Below are 17,727 nucleotides of genomic sequence, written 5' to 3'. Positions count from 1 at the left end.
CTCCCTCTGCGTGTGTCTCTGCCTCTCTCTCTGTGTCTCTCATGAATAAATACATAAAATCTTTAAAAAAAAAAAAAAAAAAAGAATGGAATTCCGGCAGGTGCCACGACGTGAGTGAGCTCTGGACATGAATGCCGAGTGAAAGAATCAGACACACGAGGCCACATGTGATCGGATTCCATGCGTAGGAAACGTCCAGAAAAGGCAAATCCATGGAGACAGGAAGTAGATGGGTGGTTGCCAGGGGCTGGAGCATGGGAGACAGGAAGCAGGAGATGGGAGATGGGGGATGGGAGACAGGAGACAGCAACCTTCTGGGGTGACGAAACAGTTGTGAACAAGACCATGGCGATCGGATCGCACACAACACCCCAAACACACTCAATGCCACTGGAACATGCAAAAAAATGGTTATAATGATCAATTTTATGTTATGTCCATTTTATCACATTAAATTTTTTTAAGAATTAAAGTTGGGGCACCCCGGGGCTCCGTGGGTACATCTGCCTTCGGCTCAGGTCCTGATCCTGGGGCCCTGGGATCGTGTCCCACGTCGGGCTCCCTGCTCTGCAGGGAGTCTGCTTCTCCCTCTGCCTCTGCTCCTCCTACCCACCCCACTCATGCATGCGTGCTTTCTCACTCTCAAATAAATAAAATCTTTAAAAAAAAAGAAAGCAGATTTTAAAAATACATAAAAAAATAAAGAATGAAAGTCAAAATGGACCACCCAGGATACAGAGCCGTGGGCTCCAACCCAAACTCCCTGATCCCTGAATGGGACAGAGGGTGGGAAGCCTGCGTGCTGCACCCTTGCTGGGGGGGGGAGGGGTACAGCTCTTGGAACCACCACGGGGCCTCTCCCCCAACACAGTCATTCCGCACTCCTTGTGATTCAGGGGAGCCGCCCCCCATTCCCAAACCCCACCCTGCTGCCAGTGCCTGGTCCCTGACGGCCACAGCCCCTCTGAGCCTTTGCAAGAACCAATACTGCCCGAGAAGGGCCGCCCAGGGTGCCAAGAAAGGACACCCTGTCACCATTAATTATTCACATTTTGCTACTTTTTCCCTCTCGCCGTAGTCCGTTCTGCAGTTTTTGCTGCAAACATCAAACTGTCAAGGCTTCAACAGAAACCATGTCTCAGGGCACTGGGGAGAAACAATTAACCAATTAATATTTAATTAACTGCGGACAGACAAAAATGCACACATGAGTCACACCAAGCTGAGCTGAGAAAATGCTAGCTCTCAGCCACTTGGGTGGGGCACACCGGGTAAAGCAGACTCAGGAGACAGGATGACACAGACCCCCACCCGACCTCTGCGGGGACGACAGGCACGCCCCTGACGACCACCACCAATGGGGCATCCAGGCAACGGGGGGCTCACCGATGGGGAAACTGAGACCCAGGCAAGCAGCCACCTGCCCTCATGCAGCGAGGCCTGGGCACACCCTCCCCACCCCATCCCCGGCCTGTCAGGTGTGTCAGCTGCCACCACACACACCCAGACTCCAGGTCCCCGAATCCTCTCCCCCCAGAATGAACCATGAGCAAGCAGGGCGCCAACAGCAGTGGTTGCTCCTCAGTCAAGGCCCCTCTCAGACACCTAGCCAGATCTGGATACCACAGCCTCCCTGGGACCCCGCCCGGGGCTTTGGAGGCACCAACACAAGGGCCCAGGGGCCCCTTGGCCTCACACACTGACCCTGACCATCCCGCACCGGGGGCAGGCCCAGACCTCAGGGCATGGCCTGTCACCCCCCTACACACACACATGCCACCATGAAGGCCGCGGCAGCCACCACTCACATCTGGAACTCAGAAGAGCACTCCCACGGGTCAGGAAATAGCGGGGCCAGCATTGGAGGGCCTCTCTGACTCCACCCAGAAGCACACATGCACCTGCGTTAGGTGCGTGCAGGGGAGCGCACATGTGCGTACATGGGGGGCACACCCAAGTGTTGCAGGTGTGCCAGGGGCTCTCCCCTTCTCCAGCAAGCGGCCCAAACCACCAGCCAGCAGGTAACAGGAGGCACCGGCGGGAGGCTGCTCCCACTCCCCATGGCCTCAGTTGGTGTGCAGCCAACAGGCCAACCACAGGCAGGCCATCCCCGCCGCGCCCGTGTCCAAGAGGCCTCCGTACTCCACACACGGGTGAACACACAGGAAGGCGGGAGGGCACACGGGAGGCGGCGCGGGGCCAGGGTGCAGCGATAAGGGGTGTCTGATCAATACCGAGGCCACCTGCCACCTCCTCCCCCAACCAGACAGCGCCCGGGGACACGATCGTCACTGCAGATGCTAAGAAGGGAGATCCTTGCTGGGGCTGACATAGCACAGGCTGGTGAGGGGGTGGGTGAGGCAGGTGGTGGCAAGAACCACCGGCTGCACCCTGCCCCCTGCCAAGGCCACCAGTCACCTGCTCAGCAGGGGTGGGGACAGGGCACCACCCTGAGGGCTGTGGGTTCCGACAGCAGCACGCACAGCCACACCCTGCCAGGTCCTACTTCACAGTTCTGGGGGCGGTGCGACCCACTTTACAGATGGGGAGACTATGGCCCAAGGGGGTGAGGGGACATCTGAACCCAGCCCAGGGCTGTCTGGGCCCCACTCTGTCCGGGGCCCTGAAAGCTGTCTCAGTGGCCCCACTTTCACCCAGCTTCTAGAAGCCCCTGCCCTGCCAGGACAGCAGTGGGTGGTATTGGTGGTGCAGAGGGGGTTACGGCAACCGCAGGAACACACAGCGGGACAGGGGGGCAGAGCAAGCCAGTTCCGTCTCGTGGGCCAACTCCAGCAGACTGCTGGGGTGCTGAGGTGTGTGCTGAGGGGCTCAGTGGGCAGACGCCTGCCCTGGGCCCTGGGGGGTGTGAGCCAGGCCTGCCACACCCGGGGGGACCAAGTGGGGGTACAGACAGGCTGACAGATGAGGGTGCCGGGCAGAGCCAGGGGCTGGAACTAAGGGCGTAAGAGAAGAGGAAGGGCACCTGTGTCCTAGAGACAGAAGCCAAGCAGGCATGGGGTGGGGCCACAGATCCAGGCTCTACGTGCCCCTGCTCCCCACACCCAGGACATCATCCCGTCATCCCACAGGTGCGACCAGGCCTGTGCCCCAGAGCCCCAATCCCGGGGAGGGAGGTCCTGGGCTGTAAGGGACCACTGCTTTCAGACTACTTTTTTTTTTTTTTTTTTAAGATTTTATTTATTTATTCATGAGAGACATAGAGGCATACAGGCAGAGGGAAAAGCAGGCTCCATGCAGGGAGCCTGATGTGGGACTCAATCCCGGGACTCCAGGATCACGTCCTGGGTGGAAGGCAGGGGCCAAACCATTGAGCCACCCAGGGATCCCCTCAGACTACATTTTTAGCCTCTTGGGAGCCCTTTATTCAAGCAAAGAGTCAGGCAAATGCTATATGGAAAGCAGGTAAGAGTAGGCTCACTCTGATTCGGCAGGCCCTGCCCTCCCTACCTCCTCCCAGCCTCCTGAGAGACCCAACGTGGTTGGAAACCCACTGCAGGTGGGAATCATCCACATCTGCTCTGACCTTCATGTGCAAAGATAAGCATTTGCTGCCCTGCGTCTTTTCAACAGCCCACAGCCAGCTCTCTCCTGTTTAGTCCTCTCTGGCCTCTCCCCAGACAACGTTGTGAGCCTCCACGCTGTCCCGCCGGCCTCCACACTGGCCTGGCCTCCCCGCCCTTCAGGGCTCCCAGCACATAGCTGCCTCACCTGGCAGAAGGGAGGGGGCGGCAGGATACTCAAGAACCCACCTCTGCCAGCAGGACCCAAACAGGCCCCCGGTTCCACTGTCGCCATGGGGCCCAAGCAAGACGCATATCTCTCTGGGCCCCAGTTCCTCCCTACTTGATGAGGTCCCCGAAGGATGGACGGCAGGAGCTTGTGGACCTCAGGAAGCCGGGAAGGAGTCCGGCACCTGCAAGCCACTGCGACTGGCAGGAGGAGGACAAGACGGGGCATGCGGTGGGAGGCAGAGACGGGGCTCCCAGTGAGGCCCGGCTTCCACACTAAACCAAGGAGCAGCCTGTGGGTCCACCCTCCAGCCCTGCTGAGGGCCAGCTTTCACAGCCTCTAAAATATCTGAACCTAGAAAATGTCATGAATAATCAATCGGGGAATTAAACCCACTTGTCAGAGGGTGTACGGATCTTCCTCTAGGGTCGTCGGCTCCACCCAAAGGGAGGCTAAGGCAGCCCAGCTGACGAGGGGCACCTGCACGTCCCGGGCAGCACACACTGGAAACGGGTCTCTGCCATGGGTGATGCCCCGGGGGTAGGTCCTTCCTGGAAGGCCATCAGATGCCCAGTCTCCCCAGGCTCCAGCAGGGCAGCTGACCCACCCAGGACACCAGGGCCCCTTCCAAGTCCCCAACAGAGGCTTCCCAGGCTTCTCCTATAAAACCCACACATTCAGGCAAAGGCAGACTGGTGCCCTGGCGTGCCGGGTTCAACCCCAGACACCTGGGAGACAGACGTGACCAAAGTCCTCACGGCCAGGAGGTGGAGGGTGACAGGCAAACCGACAAAGTATGAGAGTATGGGAGTCCAGGGAAAGGGCTGCGCCTGAGGGAGCAGGCAGTGAAGGGGGTGCACCACCACTCTCAGTAGTGAGATTGGACAGAGACCCCCAAGAGGGGAGGAAGGCGGCCCCACAGCTACGGGGAGCATGTTCCAGGCAGCGGGCAGCCTGCAGGTAAGCCCAGGAAAGGGAGTGAGCATGGCAGGAGCGGGGAGCAGGAAGGCAACCGCCTTCATGTTATCTCTGCAGAAAGGAAAGCTCGAGGAGCTTTGTATTTGCCAAGTCTGGATCCTCACCCTGGTCTAGCGGACAGGAAACCCCTCTCTGTCCTGCTGACCACCTCCACCACTTTCCCCAACAGAACCCACACGAGAGAAGGCTCAGGCGGGAAAGCACCTGGCTGGCTTCCCCTAGTGAGCGGGACCCGTGCCTTCAGTGGCTGGCTGCACCCAGGGCTCCCACAGCCCTCGAGGGTCTCCAGGGGTCCACCTGCCCACCCCACCAAAGCCTCTGCCCAGGGTCTCCCTAGGTGCCCCTAAGCCAGGGAGCAGAGACTCCAGCCTGCCCCTCCAGTGCTTCTCCCAGGTTAAGTAAACACCTTCTGAAGTTTCATGGGCCCCAAACATCAGCTCCCCCCTGCATCTGCCCTGCTGGGCCCACTGTGTCCTAGAAGAGAGGCCAAAGGAGAAGCCCAAGGCCCTGGGGGGGGGGGGGCGGTATGTACCCAAGAAGAATGGGGGAATCAGCCCCAGCTCTCCATAGTGGTACCCCCAGGGAGAAGGGCTTCATCTTTCCCTTAACAACACAAGCTATGTTTTCAGTGGGCGTGATCCCCCCTACAACGAAATTGCAGACAAAAACCTCTGGCTGAGAGGTGAGCCAGAGCCAGGCAGCTCCTGGGAAAGTCCTAAGATTTTTACTTTCTCCTCCTTTGTACAATTGATAGCATAGGAACTAATCTGGGCGTCTACTTCAAGGGCAAAGGCCATGCAAGACTTTCTCTCCGTTTTATCTGTGGCATAGTGAGTGCTTCACAAATACATTGTAAATTAAGTGCTTAATGGATGGGTGGATGGTTAGATGGATGTGTGGCTGGGTGGGTGGATAGGTCGATGGATGGGTAGCTGGGTAGGTGGATGGGTGGATAAGTGGGCAGGTAGGTAGATGGGTAGATGGGTGGGTGGGTAGGTGGCTGGCTGGCTGCGGGGGGGTAGGTAGATGGGTAGGTGGGTGGGTAGGTAGACAGGTGTGCAAATGGGTGGGTGGGTGGACGGAGGAATGAATGAATGCACAAATGCCTTTTCTCCCCAAGGAAGGACTCCTAACAACACTGGGGGATGGAAAGCTGAAAAGTAGCTATTTAGAAAAAGAAGAATGAAACCAGGACAAGGACAGGATCCCAATACGACAAACCTTAATTTCCCACCCCCCAGAAAAAGAAAAAAATCTCAAAATTTCTAAAGCAGCCTGAGACTAATTAACCAGCTACCCCACAAGGATCCTTTCCACTCCTGAATCCCATGACCATAAGCAGAAGACAACCAGCAAGGAGAGAGAAAGAAACCTGCCCCTCCAGGCCCTGGCCCTGCACACCCGGCCGGGACAGCCCAGCACCAGCCAGTCCCAACCCCCTTCCCCAGAGTCAGTTTCTACTTCACCCTCCACACAGGCTCACGGGCTCTATGCAGGTTCCGGTCAGCAGCAATGAGACCTGGCTCTAGACCTCAATCCTTTAACACCCCCTGGCCTCACCCACCCAGGAGATGAAGGGTCAGTTCTGACCCTACAGAGTGTTGTGTCCAGTAGTGGAACAGACGCTGCCTCCCTGCCCACTGGAACTTTCATTGCTCCAGGGCCAGCAGCAGGGGTCAGGGGGTGGTCTCGTCTTCATGGTCTGACATCAGTGAGAACCACCAGGCCCATCTGGAACAGCCATGCTGTCCCAGCTAAGCTGCTGGAGGCCAAACAGCGAATCCGGGGCTGTGGGAAACCTCCGCAAACATCCCTGATGAGATGCACAGAACCTGCACCCTGTCTCTGTACCCAGAGGGACTGTGCACAAGGAATTCCTTGCCAGGCCCATCTCAGAGGATAACACCTGAATAAAGAACCAGCCATGCTCCCCGTCAGCAGCCTGCCAGCAGCTTGCCCTCCCCATGCACTGGGGCACCCTGCGCAGTGCCCCACTCCAGCGGTGGGAGGGTCCCCATGTCTGGGTAGGTACCAAGGAAAGCAGGCCAGCCACCGGCACTGGGGCTCTGCTTGTGTTCTGTATCCCATCCCTGGACAACAGGACGGATGAGCCAAGCAAAACAGACTTGGGACAGTGGCCCCCCACGGGGAGAGCATGTACCAGCACGCTGAGCCTCCGCTGGCCCCTGGCCTGGAAGTACTAACCAAAGTTTATCTTGGTAAGAAACATGTGCAGGGCAGGAGGAGCTCAATGAGAAGGACGCTTAGCCGGATGGATGGGGAGGACGGGGCAGGAAGGGCAGGTCAGGCTCTGCCTGGAGCCCCACGTGGCTCCTATGTGGCTCCCACACAGCCAACAAGAGGTCAAAGGATCAATGAGAAGGGAGGCAAGCTTCCGGGGACATTCGCCTGGTGCTATGCACTCCACAAACACAATTCTACTTCCTGCTCAGCAGACCTTGGAGGGTGGTGTCCTTGCCACCATTTCGCAAGCAGGACTTGGAGAAATTGAGTCAGTCACTTGGGCACAGCTACCTGCTGGACTCGAACCCAGCCTACAAGGGTCCACAGTCCATGTGCTCAGCTCTCTGGCTCTGTCTTTCCAAAAAATGTAAACTTATTTTATCAGTAAAATAATAGAGGAAAAAAATCACAGGCCTGAGATCTCTGAGACTCTAGTTCTATTCCAGCCAAACCTGGGGGGGTTGGGGGGGTGTGGGGGGGCAGTGACACAAGCTCAGCATTTCAGGAGCACCTACGGAGGGCAGGGCTCCTCACCACCTCCACGGCCAGGCAAACGGAGGTCAGAAGCACCGTGGCACCCGCCATGTCATCCAGCCAGGCTGTAGGGCCAGATTTTCAAGGAGTCCACCTGGAGCATCACAACGTGGAGAGCAGAGGTGGGATGGGGGAGCTCTCTCCGAGCCCTGCTCTTCTGAAAGCCGAGACTGCTCCGAGCAGGGTACGAACCAAGCCCCCACACGCAGCTCAGCACCCAGGTCTGGGGCATCACAGCATCTCCATTCCCCACGCCCCCCACCGTGGCTCCCAGTCCAAAGCCTGGGTACACTCCTGGGCTCCCACAGCAGAGGCCACAGGGAGGCAGCGCCTGGCCAGCGACCATCCCAGTGCGCCATGGGCAACCAGAGGCCTGCTCCACGCAGCCCCTCTGCCTGCAGTTGGGACATCCTCGGAGCCAAGCAGCTCCACTGGAACCTCTGATGAGCATGAGGGGCACCCCCTTGTGAGCTGCGTGGCCACGCAGTTTGGTGGGTCATATTCTGAGAGTTCGATCCAAGTTTATGTACATCTTACATTGCATTCAGCTGCAGCAAATCAAAACCAAAGTGGAATTATAGACGGGATCATCTGCATTTTAACCGCCAGCCAAGAAACGAATTTGGCCAGTGTATCCTTTTTCTCCGTATGCTTAATTAGCCGTTCAATGCATGAGTACGTACATGCCTGTATGTTCCCGAGTGTGCACGTATGTGCATGAGGTAGGACATATGCATGACTGCAGGTGTGCACGAGTGAAGAGTGCGTGCATGTGGGCACGTGGGTGTTCCGGAGGCCCCTTCCCAGAGTTCAGATCCCCCCCACCTGCCCAGGACATTGCTGTGCGGAAGGAGGAATGGGGAGAGGAGAGGAGATCCAATCCACTCGAAAGCAGCCCTGCAGGAACTGAGAAGCCCAGTTACAGGAAAGGACACCTGCATGGTGATCCCGCCCAGCACATGTGCCCCTGGGCACTGGGAAGCACGGTGGCCTGCAGTCCCCACAGGGTCGCCGCAGCAGCAGGCACTTGGGTGAGCACTTTCAGGGGGGGAACAGAAACCCCGAAGTGGTGATCACATAGGGACGGGCCCCCGGATAGTCCCTGGATCTCCTTTCCAATGAATTCAGAAATAAGGGATAGTGCCATCAGGCCAGGTGGCTCATGGGAAAGTCCTAGCTACGGTAATGTGACACCTCGCAGCGCCTTAAGGAAGCTCTCCTCTTGGAACAGACTTCTCACCATTTGCCACAGCAAATACAAAATCCCCACGCCCTCCCCACCACATCTCATAAATCATGTATTCATAGAACACTTCCTCAAACACCCAGGCTCCGAAAATGGTCCTCAGATAAATTAAGCAGTAAATATCTTCTGCTGTTTCCCATCAGCAGGTAGGAACTGGCTTGTCGGGTCGTCCAGAAAGCGGCTGTTGAGCAGTGCCTACACCAGCCACCTGGGGAGCTCTCTCAGCCTCAGAGAGCACACGGACATGGGGCACCACCCGGACCACGGGCAGCACAGAATGAGGTCCTCCTCAGCCTCCATCCATCAAAAGCTACCATGGTCCCCAGCCCAGCCATTTAGAAGGAGTGACTTGGGACCTGCCGTGCTCTCAGATGGCACCTGACATGTCCGGTCGCCATGAAGGCGGGCTCAGCACAAAGCCAGCTCACCCAGGAGGTGAAACCCCTGCCAGCCTTCAGACCTTGTACCTGCCTGGCCTCAGGTACCTTGACCTGCGCCAGCAGGGTTTCTGCAGGACAGACACCAGGTGACACGTCTGAGAACATGGGGAAAATTTGGAGTCGTTTGCCATGGGCCTAGGGGATCACCTCCAGGGAAGCTTGGGGTTCAGGTAACCACCCCGTCCTTGCCCAACACACGCTCAGAGCCAGAGACAGCTTTGCTTGCTTCAGGCCTAACCGCCATGGCTCCCTCATGAGCCATGATAAATGTACCTGCATCATCTCAACCCAACCCTCAGGAGCTGGGCCCATCACCTGCCCCACTTCCCGTCATGAACTGGAGCTCTGTCCGAGTCCACACCCCGCTCTCCTCCACCCTCCTGGGTTCTCGATGCTTGACCACACCCTGGGTGTCATCAGCCCACCCGAGGGTGGAAAGGCCCATGCGCTCTGGCACAAAGGGGCCGGGCCTGTCCCGTCTGGCCCCATGCACTGGGTAGGCGCTTGGCCACTGCCACTGGACACAGGGGAAGAGACCACTCACCTTCCCAAAATCTCGGACGTCGAAGAGGTCAAAAGGGTCAAACAGCTCGCTGTTTCTTAGTCCAAATTTATCGTGGCAGACTTTGAGGAAGGTGCGGATATTCTTCAGGCAGAGGAACTAGAAAGACAAGAGAAGGGCACTGAGCACAGAGGGTCTGTAAGAAGAGTGGCCGTAATGGTAGCTGATGCTGGATGCAGGAGCCGGCACAGACCGTGCAGCCCTGCCCGGGAAGCCTCCCTCACCTTCGCAGTCCCACTGGGCCGGACGTCACGGGCGCCCCCGGCTCACCTTGGCCACTACCCATGACCCTTTGTCCCTCACCCCTGCCCAGAGGACCCTGCGTGGACGATCGTGACTGGAAACACACTGGTCTTGAGTCAGCAAAAACAGAGCATGAACACATGCACACTCATGCACACACACACCCACCACCTTCCTGGGCACAGACCTGCCCTGGTTATTTAACCGAGAGCCAGGAGCCACCCCCATGGAAGCCATCTGCTGTGGAGCCCAGTCACAACGGGAGGCCAGAGGACCCACAGGGGCCAGAGTTCCCAGAGCATCATCAGGGCACCTCCTCCACCCAGTACCCTGACATCTGAGCTCCCACACTCACTGTGCTTGGCAAAGCAACTGGGGCAGGAAGTTTAGGGTTGGAGGCTGAACAGAATCGCGGGCTGCAGTCCATGAAGGAGATGCTGGTAAAGACGCACAGGGGCGGCAGGCCAAGTGGCCTGAAGAGCAGGATTTGGAGTGGCTCCAGCCCCAAGTTCTAGTCCTGTCCACTGATTCAAACTTGCAGGACCAGGGACAGTTGGCTTGGGCGCCTGGGTGGGTACCCAGATGGCACAGTGAGCGCTGGGGGTGCCAGAGTGGTGCACCCACCCAGTGCCATTGGCAAGGGCATCCCCGGGGCAAGGCCAGCAGCATGCACGGCCGACAGGTCTCTGAACCTCAGAGTGGTCATCCTCATCACTAACCATTCCCTGAGGCCGAGGGCTCGACAGAGCGAGACCTGCACAGTGTGTGCCGCTGCTGGAAATGCAGGTGCAGGGACAGATGGGAGACAAGGACAAGCCAGGATCGGCAGCTACAGCCGGGCCAGCAGGAACCGAGCAGCATCACCCCTGCCTGGACCGAAGGCAGTGTCCACCGCGCACCCCAGAGCTGGGCTGGTCAGTGATCACAGCCCACGCAAACTCCCTGGCTTTGTGTGCATACAGTGTTTCTGAATGTTCGAGAGCAAACCACAGACACGGCCCCTGTACCCTCAAATCCCCGAACAACTGAGTGCTTGTAAGAACGAGGACACCCCCTCCCACAGTCAGAGCACCAACACCAGCAGGTCAATGCGGATCCCACACATCCTCATACTTACTCACATTTCTTCAATAGGTAAATGACAACCACGATGCCCTAACAGCAAAAAACATCCCGGCCTCAGGTCCCATGATGTCAGTGGCCATAACCCTTTCGTGTCCTCGAGCCCACAACAATATGCTCCCACAGAACATTCTGGAAAGACAGCTGCATTCTGTGCACATGCTGTTCACATGGTAGCCCCGAGACACACGTGCCCACTGAGCACTCAAAATGAGGCCAATTGGACCGAAACACTACATTTCTTTAACTTGTGTTCTAATTAATTTAAATTGAATTGCTACAGCGGCTGGTCTGGGCCAAAAATGCATCTCAGTCTTGTCTTGTCGGATCTGATGCTTCTGAAGCACAGGGACGCAAAAGGACAGACATGGGATGAGTCCACTTACACAAGGCACCCTAATAGCTAAGCAAGCTCACAGAGGCCGGCAGAACCACGGAGCCGGTGGGGGTGGCTGGGGAGCCCGTGTCACCCAGGGACAGCTTCAGTTTGGGACGATGACCAAGTTCTAGAAGTGACAGGTGATCGTGACCAAACACCATGAATGCTCCTAATACTACTGAATTGTATGCATATTAAAAATGCTTAAAATTGGGGATCCCTGGGTGGCTCAGTGGTTTAGCGCCTGCCTTTGGCCCGGGGTGCGAGCCTGGGCTCCCAGCATGGAGCCTGCTTCTCCCTCCTCCTGTGTCTCTCTCTCTCTATCATAAATAAGTAAATCTTAAAAAAAAAAAAAAAATGCTTAAAATTGGGATGCCTGAGTGGTTCAATGGTTGAAAGTCTGCCTTCGGCCCAAAGTGTGATCCCGAGGTCCCAGGATTGAGTCCCACGTTGGGCTCCCTGCATGGAGCCTGCTTCTCCCTCTGCCTCTCTCTCTTTCTCTCTCTCTCTCTCTCATGTGTCTCTCATGAATAAATAAATAACATCTTTTTAAAAAATGATTAAAATAGTAAACCTGGGGGGCCCCTGGGGGGCTCAGTTGGTTAAGCATTCTACTCTTGGTTTTGATTCAGGTCACGATCTCGGGGTTGTGAGATCAAGCCCCACGTCAGGCTCCGGGCTCACCAGGGTGTCAGCTTGGGATTCTCTCTCTGACCTCTTCCTCTATCCCAACCCTGTGATAAAACAAAAATTTAACTAAAAAAAAAAAGAGAAACAGACCCAACAAGAAGGCCACGTGCTGATACGGGTAGAATCTGGGGGCACTCCCACCCCGAGGATGGCCAGCGATGGCCAGCAAACCACTGGAAGGGGGAAGGGGCCCCAAGAAAGACAGCCAGGCCCACACCTCGACCTGCCTCCCAGCCCCAGAGCGTGAGGATACGCCTCCGTGGCTCTGAATCCCCCCAGACTGTGGGCACCAGCAGGCCTCCCCAGCTGCACCTCCAGGTCCAGCCCGCCCTGCAGCCTCGGCCTGGCCCTGCTGCTGTCCGAGCATCACCCGGCTCCAATTTCCACTAAGCACCCACATTGTGTCCTCCTCGGCCTCCCATTTTTAGAGTTAATTACATGGCTCCTAACCATAATCGCAGCCGGGGAGGCCAGGCTTCCTTTCGGGGCTCAGAACAGGCGGGCGCCCTTTGCCCTGCGGGCACACTGTCTGCCTGCCTGGCCCCTCCCCCAGCGATGGCATCAGCCCCAACCTTCCTGGACTGAACTCCGCACAGCTCCAGGCCGACAAAAGGCTGGCCCCAGGAAACTGAGGCACAGACAGGCTCAGACCCAGGGAGGGGGCGCAGCAGAACCAGGCCCCACTCGGAGGTGGAGGCAGAGGCATCCTCATGGAGAGCTTCCCCCATGCCCAGGCGGCTCTGCTGCTCTGCCGTGGAACCTTTACTCCCCATCCTCCAAACATTCACCCCATTTCTCAGGAGAGGAAACAAGGCTCCCAAGCAGAAGGAGGTGGAGCCCAGATTGGAACCCACATCTGCCTGCCGTGAAGCAGTGAAAGGCCTCGGAGAGGACGGGTGTCCCTGAGTCCTGGGGCCTCCAACTGTCCAGTGTGCTTCGCACAAGCGTCCCTCTTACAGCTGGCATGCCTGGACTGAGGGGACACACCGTCACCCCCCGCTCCATCGTCCTACAGTTAGGGGACTGGCCAGACACAGAGAGGAGCAGAGCAAGGACGGGCCGGCCCTGCATCCAGACTCCTGGCCCCCAACCCTTTCCTCAGCAGGGGCGGCGGGCCTGCTGCTTCTGCGGCTCGCGTGCACTCGCCTGGCCGTTGGCCTCTCCATCCCCACTGCCCTGGGCCAGGAGGGCAGAGGGACGAGGCCTGGCCCATCAGAGGCTCACGGTCCCTTGCTCACAGCAGGGGCAGCTTCAGACTCTGGCAAAGAAACTCCCAAGGGCAGGGTGGGGAGAAGACACTGCAGGCACATCCCGGCCACAGGATGAGCGATGGCAGGAGAGGGAGGTGCAGACGGTGGCCAGTGCAGGCCAGAAGCTGACCATCCTTGTCCTGTGGCCACAGAAGGCCTGGCCGAGGGCTGTGTCCCTGTGGCCTCGGGGGTGAGGGGCTGTCTTCCCTTTGCTCAGCCCACCAGGCCCTTAATGAAGGGGCAGCCATAGCCTCACATTCAGCCCCGGAAGTCCAGCTAAGTGACCACGACAAGGGTCTGTCCCAGGATAACTGGCCTCCTGACAAGCGATAAGCGGCCCAGAGTGGTTGCCCCCACCCCAACACGGTCTGTTTAAGGCACCACCCCGCCCCCCCATCCCCCAGCCCCAGCCCGCAGGGAGGGCCCTGGCCATTGTGCCAAGGGTGGGCCGCCCGTGCAGTGGACTCCTGACCCCTCTGTCCCACCCCCTCGTCAGGCTGAAATCAGATTAGTGAGGACACACAAGCTCTGTGCCCAGCCGCTCCCACCAGCCTCACAGGGCCTGCTGTCCTCTGTCAGCTGTCATTCGGCCCTCAAAAGGCCAGCCCAGTGCGGGGATCCCGGATGTGAGAGGCAAGGCCGGCCCTGGGAGCCATGACCCCATGTCTGAGCCACGAGGCCCTGTGGCATCCCGGGCGGCAGGCTTCCTGGGTCCACTCAGGCCACTTCTCTTACGATCGGAGACATTGCCTGCCCCACAGGGAGACATGGAGTGACCTGGAGGACCTGGCCACGGGGTAGGGCAGCACTCAGACCTACCCCTGTGGCCTCTCCCATGACCCCTGGTGGGTGGGCTGGGGTGGGGAATCAGACACCCTGCCCCCAGAACTCACATCCACCCGGCATCCAACATGTATGCCCAGTGCCAGGGGCTTTGATTTGTCCCCACGTTCCCTCAGGGGCTGCTCCCGGACTTCAGCACCGAGAGGCAGGTGCAAGAGGGGAAACTGAGGCCCATGAGGGGAAGCCACCTGGTTAGCAGGCTTCTGCTGGGGATGTGCAGTCGGAGCAAAGAGTCCATGGAGGGAGAGAAGGAGGTAACAGGAGGCTGGGTGCTGACTGTGTGGCGCGCAGCATGCCGATGTGCTCCAGTGCACAGACCCACCCAACACCTGCAGTGACCCTATGAGGTGTGCAACGTGATGACCCCATTCCACAGACAGACAAAGTGAGGCTTGAAGAACTGGTGAGGATGAGGGGAGCTCTCAGGGGGGCCCTCTCCACCTGTCACAGGGCCTGCCCCAGGGGAAGCCCCACGGCCACCCTGCTAGCTGGGACAGGGGCCTGCTGCTCCCAGCAGTGATACCCAGCCAAGCTGGGGCCCCACAGGGAAAGCCCCAGGTGGACTCCCCGGATCCCCCAACCTGCTCCTGGAAATTGCCACTGACATGAAAAGCTATTCCCTTTGGGCCCCCAGGGAGGGCCCCCGGCTGGCATCCCCAGCCCACCAGCCCCCAGAGTCCCATCTCCAGACCCACAGTGGGCATGTCCAGTAGGAAGAGCTCTGACCTGGCTGCTCTGACTCAACAGCCACCTGTCCTCTCCATGCCTGTCTTTCCACTTGTAAAACACAGAAGGAAAATCCTGCCCTCTGAGTCCTAGGATCTGGGCCCCTCACTTTAGCAACGGTCAGCTGAACCTGGGGCCATCACCCTCAGGACATCCTGAAATCCCTGTTCCCAGAGCTTCCCTGTGACGTCATAGCCTAGAAGAGTGGACGCAGGGGATAGGCCCCCAACGGCCCCTGCAGGGCCCTGTGATCCACACGCAGGGCCAACCTCCCTCCCAGACAGAGTCAGCCAGGGAGCAGGGGAGAGTTCACAGCCCAGGTGGCCTGGGCCCTCCATCCACACCTCTGCTGGCTTCTCACTATCAGCCTCAAAGCTGCTGCTCAGAGGCGGGTGGGGGTGTGAAGAGACGAGGCGGCCAAAGGCCTCCAGGAGATGGTGTGTGTGAGGCTCGCTGCTCACAGCTGACCCCAACGGGACATGGGGGAGATGAACAGCAAGCACCTTCCCCTCGCCACCTGCTGCAGAGAGACCCGTGGACACCACAGCCCTGGAGGGGGACAGAGGGAGACGGGGCTTATGGGCTTCCCAGCTATCAACACAAAAGGACTCTGCCTTTACAACCGCTGCTCTTCTGGGGGCGGGGGGGTCCTCCACATGCGAATTTCCACAGACGTGGCAGAGAGTTCCTAAAGTGTCTCAACGAGCTGTACTTCACCGTGACAAATCGCACGCCGTCCCACTGGAGCAACCCTGACCGCCTGGGGCCGCGCTGCCGATCAGACGCTCTGACTGGCAGCTGACATGCCTTTGATCAATAAAAAATGGGAAAGTGAATTAACTTCTTGTTTTATTTATGCCACGCTCGTTCCAAAAACCTTTAAAATGACTTCATTATTATTTAACAGATGCAGCATGCTGGAATGGATCTTTCAAATCTGGGGCCCTTGGGGTAAACAAACAGGTGGCCTGGAGGTGATGGCTCGCCAGCCACTGCGTGGGACAGACACGGAGACCGTCTTCTCCCCTGGGTCCCAAACACCTGGGATCATTGGGGGCTTAATATCTAGTAAATGAAGGAAAGAGCGTCCATGAGGCACACGTGCTGTCCCGAGGGCCAACACTCCAAAACGGGCCCCGCTTTCCCCCAAGCAGCCGTGATCCACAAGGGCTTCAGAGGCAGCCAGGACCTCACGGGCAGCCGCCACTGCTTGGGGCAGCCCTCACTTCCCGAAGCGCCTCTTCCAAAAACAAACAGGTGGAACTGGGGTTGGCACGACCACATGCTCCTGTGCACGTCGGTGCCACTGGGGGCCTCTCCACACCAGCCAGTCAGGGTCCACCCACTCACAGTGTAACAGCTCTGGGGTTGTGGGTCATTTATCTCCCACTCCACTTGGGTGTAGTGGAGGGCCTCCGGGTGAGCCTCCAGGTCAGGGCACTGAGGCTCGGGTGGTCGGATCGAGGATGGAAGGCCACAGCCTGCGTGGTCAGCATCGACAGTGAGGGACTTCTGTCACTGGCATGGGGCCGAAGCCCCGTAACTGTCCCTGTACCAGGGGCTGGGGTGGCACTGCAATCCAGGCCTTGCTCCAGGCAGGGAAAGCACAGGCCCAGCAGGGCTCATCTGTGCAGCGTCGGGGGCTCGATCCCGTCTGCACGGTCTAACAGGAGCTTCCTGCACTCAGGCCATGTCCTCAGCCACAGGGGCGTCAGGAGCCAGGGCACCGGCAGGCTGATGGATAAACTGGGGCCACTTCTGTGCAGACCGGGCTCCTCTCTGGGAGGGAGGGCGGCACTGCCTTTGTGCAGCTATGGCTCTGCCAGGGGCCAGCTTCCGGCTCCCAACAAGCACCAGGCCCCTGAAACCCAGTGCACCGGGCTCCTCACCAACCGCCAGCCCGGTCTGTCTCTGTCTGCAGCCCTGGACAGTGGGAAGCAGGTTCTGAAAGGTCAGAAAACTCTCCAACAGGAGGAGGCATGCTGACGGTGAGCAAAGCCTTGGCGAGGCCAAGCCTGTGGCGGCTGCAAATGATCACCTCCGTCCTGACCTTAAAGTGCCTCCTATCGATGCTGGGGGGCCGGGGCAGGGGGGGAGTGGTCACCAAGGAAAATAACCCTGGAAAAGGAGCAGCCTGGAAACCCAAGCAGAGTAGGTAGATGGGCATGACACTAGGTAGGTGCCTACTGTATGTCAGGCCCTGCCCTGGGGTCCCAGGCTCGAGCACATGGGCAGGATGTGGCAGGGACCCCTGTAGAAACCACAGCTAAGAAAAGAATCTGTGATTTCCATCCGACACCTGGATGGAAATTGTTCCCAGGAGTCCTCAAAAGAACCGCCGCTCGGCCTAATGGCCTGTGTGAGCCGGAGGGATAAAGAGAGGCCGAGTTATCGAGCCTTTAAGGTCAGGGTCAGACCAAAGGTTTTCTACAAAGCCAGCAGGAAATTGCTTTCCTAGGATGTCCCTGTGCAGCCAACCATCTCCTCTGAGCCGGCTTCTGAACACCGGGAGGTTCAAATCCCACTCTCCTGCTGCCTGGCTGCGGGCACGGCTCAGAGAGATTAGCTCTGGGCTGCTGCCTGGGGCGCCCCCCGGCCCCCAGAACCCACGGCCGCCCTTCCCTCTCCTGCCCCACGCAGGCCACTAACACCGGCTCGCCAGCCTCCTGGGACATCGCCCCCAAGGACTCCACCAACTCATTTTCTCCACCTCCCCTTCC

The 17,727-nt window shown here is 58.4% G+C and overlaps 1 protein-coding gene across 2 annotated transcripts in view; it reads right to left on the bottom strand.

Annotated features, from left to right (window-relative positions):
• VAV2 (vav guanine nucleotide exchange factor 2) overlaps positions 1-17,727 on the bottom strand; it is a 161,362-nt gene that overhangs the window by 118,655 nt on the left and 24,980 nt on the right. For both annotated transcript variants that reach the window (XM_041724562.1, XM_041724563.1), the window contains exon 2: positions 9,737-9,853. In XM_041724562.1, coding sequence (XP_041580496.1) covers positions 9,737-9,853 — 117 coding nt within the window. The remainder of the gene's footprint in view (positions 1-9,736; positions 9,854-17,727) is intronic.

Source organism: Vulpes lagopus, chromosome 12 (genome assembly GCF_018345385.1).
Source record: "Vulpes lagopus strain Blue_001 chromosome 12, ASM1834538v1, whole genome shotgun sequence".
Taxonomy (NCBI): domain Eukaryota; kingdom Metazoa; phylum Chordata; class Mammalia; order Carnivora; family Canidae; genus Vulpes; species Vulpes lagopus.
Note: the sequence above shows the minus strand (reverse complement) of the source record. Positions and strands in the feature narration are given on the sequence as shown.